This window comes from Sinocyclocheilus rhinocerous, unplaced genomic scaffold (genome assembly GCF_001515625.1).
Source record: "Sinocyclocheilus rhinocerous isolate Xijiao unplaced genomic scaffold, SAMN03320098_v1.1 C36993935, whole genome shotgun sequence".
NCBI classification, from domain to species: domain Eukaryota; kingdom Metazoa; phylum Chordata; class Actinopteri; order Cypriniformes; family Cyprinidae; genus Sinocyclocheilus; species Sinocyclocheilus rhinocerous.
In genome coordinates this window covers 1-3476 of record NW_015787142.1, presented here as the reverse complement: position 1 = coordinate 3476, position 3476 = coordinate 1, and the positions used below count along the sequence as shown (strand labels likewise).

The 3476-nt window shown below is 33.1% G+C and overlaps 1 protein-coding gene across 1 annotated transcript; it reads left to right on the top strand.

Moving 5' to 3' along the window:
- Positions 1-1649: 1649 nt before the first annotated feature.
- Positions 1650-3472, top strand: LOC107736801 (short coiled-coil protein B-like; the record flags this gene model as incomplete). The annotated part of the gene is made up of 4 exons (XM_016548148.1): positions 1650-1720; positions 2122-2227; positions 3235-3315; positions 3435-3472. Coding segments are annotated over exons 2-4 (138 nt in total), but the record flags the coding sequence as incomplete, so codon positions are not given.
- Positions 3473-3476: the final 4 nt, after the last annotated feature.

Genomic DNA, 3476 nt, shown 5'->3' with positions numbered 1-3476 from the left:
CCCCACAGGTGCCCGCAGTGCGGCCGCAGCTTCAGTCGTCTCGGGAACCTGGAGAGGCACCAGCGCATCCACACGGGTGAAAGACCGTATGAGTGTGGGACATGTGGGAAACGTTTCAGTCGAGTGGAATATCTAAAACGGCATCAGCACACCCACATTAACGATGCAATGATGAAACTCCCACTGCTGCGAAACTCCCATCACTGCTCTCAATGCAACCAAACATTCAGTGATACTGAGCAGTTCAAGCAGCATCAATGTCCGTACAACACATAATGTTATTCAGTGTTCATGAGAATCTACTAGACCTTAACTAGTAATCCACAGCACTCCGAAGACCTCATTCTTCATAATTCTCTTCCTTTTTTTGTATCTTCTATTAGCATTTTATTATATGCTTCTACCTTTAATGACCCAAAAACATGATTTCATCACTGACTTGCACCCAAAACCTCAAAGCAAAGCACATTTAACCTAGTACAATGACATCTTAAAGTGAAATTTCCTGTTTATTGTTACTATTTGGAAACTGTCTACTCATTATTCATAGTGAATATATATAGCAACATAATAAGCACCTCAGTTTCAATTCCAACAGCCTATAAACCCAGATAACTATTTTTGTCAGGCTTCTTATAACAGGCTGTGAAAATGTTTTTTTTATTTTTATGAACAAAGACATTTATAGAAGCTTGTTGTTTCTTATTAATAACAAATAGAATGCTTATTCATGCATTCCTAAGATTTTTTTCCTCTTATAGGGCTCATGTGTTGTTTTTACTCAAAACAGAAGTGAAATATTTGTTGTGATGAGAATTTCTTTAGGTCTTGTATCTGAAATAGTTTTTTTTTTACTTGCTCTTGTTGTATTCTATTTACTCAACAATTTCATGCTGTATTGAACAATATGGAAAATGTTAATAAATCCCTTCCAAATGTATATACTGCTATAGCTTGTCTTTATACATTGTATGTTTATTTGTTTGTTTATGAGAAACTGAGGCTTAAAATTACATTCACTTCTGGTAATTTGGAATACTGTTCTGAACAAAACTGTACGGAGCAAGTAAAAAGCTATGCTGTATGGTCATGTAGAGATAATGGAGTAGATGCATTAAGAATAAATACAATTAAATACATACTGCTACTCTCACAAATGAAAGATGAAAGGCGTTTGTAAATGCTTATTGATATTTTATGTTAGTGGATTTTATGTTGTTAAATAATTAGCTCTACCTATACGTTCTAAAAACGAAGTATTGACGGATCATTTCAGTGAATCAGTTGTCTGTCTGGGTCTGCGTTTCCTGAAAAGCATGAACGATTTATTCACTTTCATGTATTGAATCAGTCCGAGCAGTTCACGCATCAACCTGTTTTGAAACGATTCTTTGAAACGAATACTACTCATTGAAAAAAGTCAATAAAATAAACAAATAAATACAAAATAAACATAAGTAGACCAATCTAGTACAAAAAGTGTTCTTTTACTGAGATCATATATTCAAGTAATTTTCAAAAAGAAAGAAGAGAGTTTACAGTTTGAAAATTTTCATTTGTGAATGTAAAATCAGCTCAGGAATATAATTAAATGTATAATAAAACACATTTATTTTGTGGGATCTGAAGGGTTAATACTTAATCCATGACGCCAGACTCCAGAAGACATCGCTGTGGTCGTGTGGGATCTCTTCTGCCGGTCTAATTTCACATTGCGAAGGTTTGGATGTCATTTACATAATTTATTTTTATTTTGTAGATTTATATGTGTATACATTTAGGCGAAGGTCATGAACTGTGCTTCAGCGGGGACTGTAATGGGCAGTGTGTTGGTTTGTTTACCTCATCAGCTGTGTGTCGGCTAACGTCAGCTAGCAGCATTTACGATAAGATGTGAAACTATTTTGCGCTTTATTCTGCGTACTTTGACTTAGGCCATCTACAAAATGACGTAATACTATCATATTACACAAGCTATACAACCACAGTGTACTGTAACTGTTACACTGCGCATGCTATTTATTTAGTCTATTATGTAGCGCATAGCATTGCAGCATCAATGAATAAGACTCCACATTATGACTGAAAGCCTCTTTGCAAACTCCCGGTCTGTGTTTTTAGAGTTTCCATCAGGCCTTGCGCTCATCCTGAAGTGTGTTCACAAGAGTCGCAGCCCTGCATTTCAAAACAGAAGACGAGCATTTCGCCATGAACTCTGACATGGATGGTGAGACACTGGGTGGAATCAGCATGTGGATTCATCTTTAGTTTCTTTGCTTTATAGTGCAGCACACGGCAGTAGATTTTCAGGAGTTTGCAAAGTGTTTTTGTTGTTTTAATTATTAAATATGATCAAAATGAAACTGACAGTTGTTTATAAACAAGTATAGATTGATGAAAAAAATGCATAATTAACATACTAAATAACATTAGGAAAAAACAAAAACTTTTTCTTCCAAAAGCAAGTTTTAGATGCATGCTATTTTGTAATGTATAACATTACATTGTAAAGAATGTCTCCTAAATTTTAATTTAACAAATATCAATTATACAACATACACAAACAATATATGTGCATACTGTGCATATTTATACACATACTTACAACCTACAAATGCATACTATTTATCATACAAAATATAAATGCACACATACATACATATTTACATAGTTCATATGTAAACTATATATCAATTCTATAATTATAATATATGTATTGTATATATTAGAATATATAATATAAATTATGTTTTGTAATTTATCTACTAAATCAATTATTTACTAAAGTAAATAAAAAATAACTCAAAAAGTTTGCCCATGGCTTTTTAAACATATCTCCTTTACCAATTCGAACCCTTGACATTTTTTTCTAACAAATAATAATGTTTGAAATATTTTTTAAATGCACATGAATTCAAATCTTTATTATCCTTGATTTTAAGAATATATACCTTTCCAACTAAAATAATACTTTAATAAAGATTTTGTGTATGATCACCCCCAAATGATTTTATTTGAATTCCAAGGTAATTTAATGCCAAGTATAACTAACCATTTTGCTATGTTCGATCAACAGGCAACAACAAAAAGGCAATACCAAATAAATTCATGATGTCTTTCCTCCTCTTCCTTTTACAACTTTATTCATTTATTTATTTCTTTATTAATAAGTGTTAAGGACTTTTCCAGTGACTCCAAGTTTGCAAAGTGTGTAATTCTAAGTTCATCTTCCAGGTGATATAGAAAATCAGGTGGAGTTGGAGGAGAAGGCCAGACTAATAAACCAGGTTCTTGAGTTGCAGAATACTCTTGAGGGTAAGTAACCAGCGCTATATGGTTTGTCACATAGTGTTAACTAATGCTGGGTTCTTTCATCTTTTTTTATATTATATAAAAACCATTAAGTTCTGTCTTCCTCTTTCTTGTTTTGGTAGATCTCTCAGCTCGGGTGGATGCAGTAAAAGAAGAAAATCTGA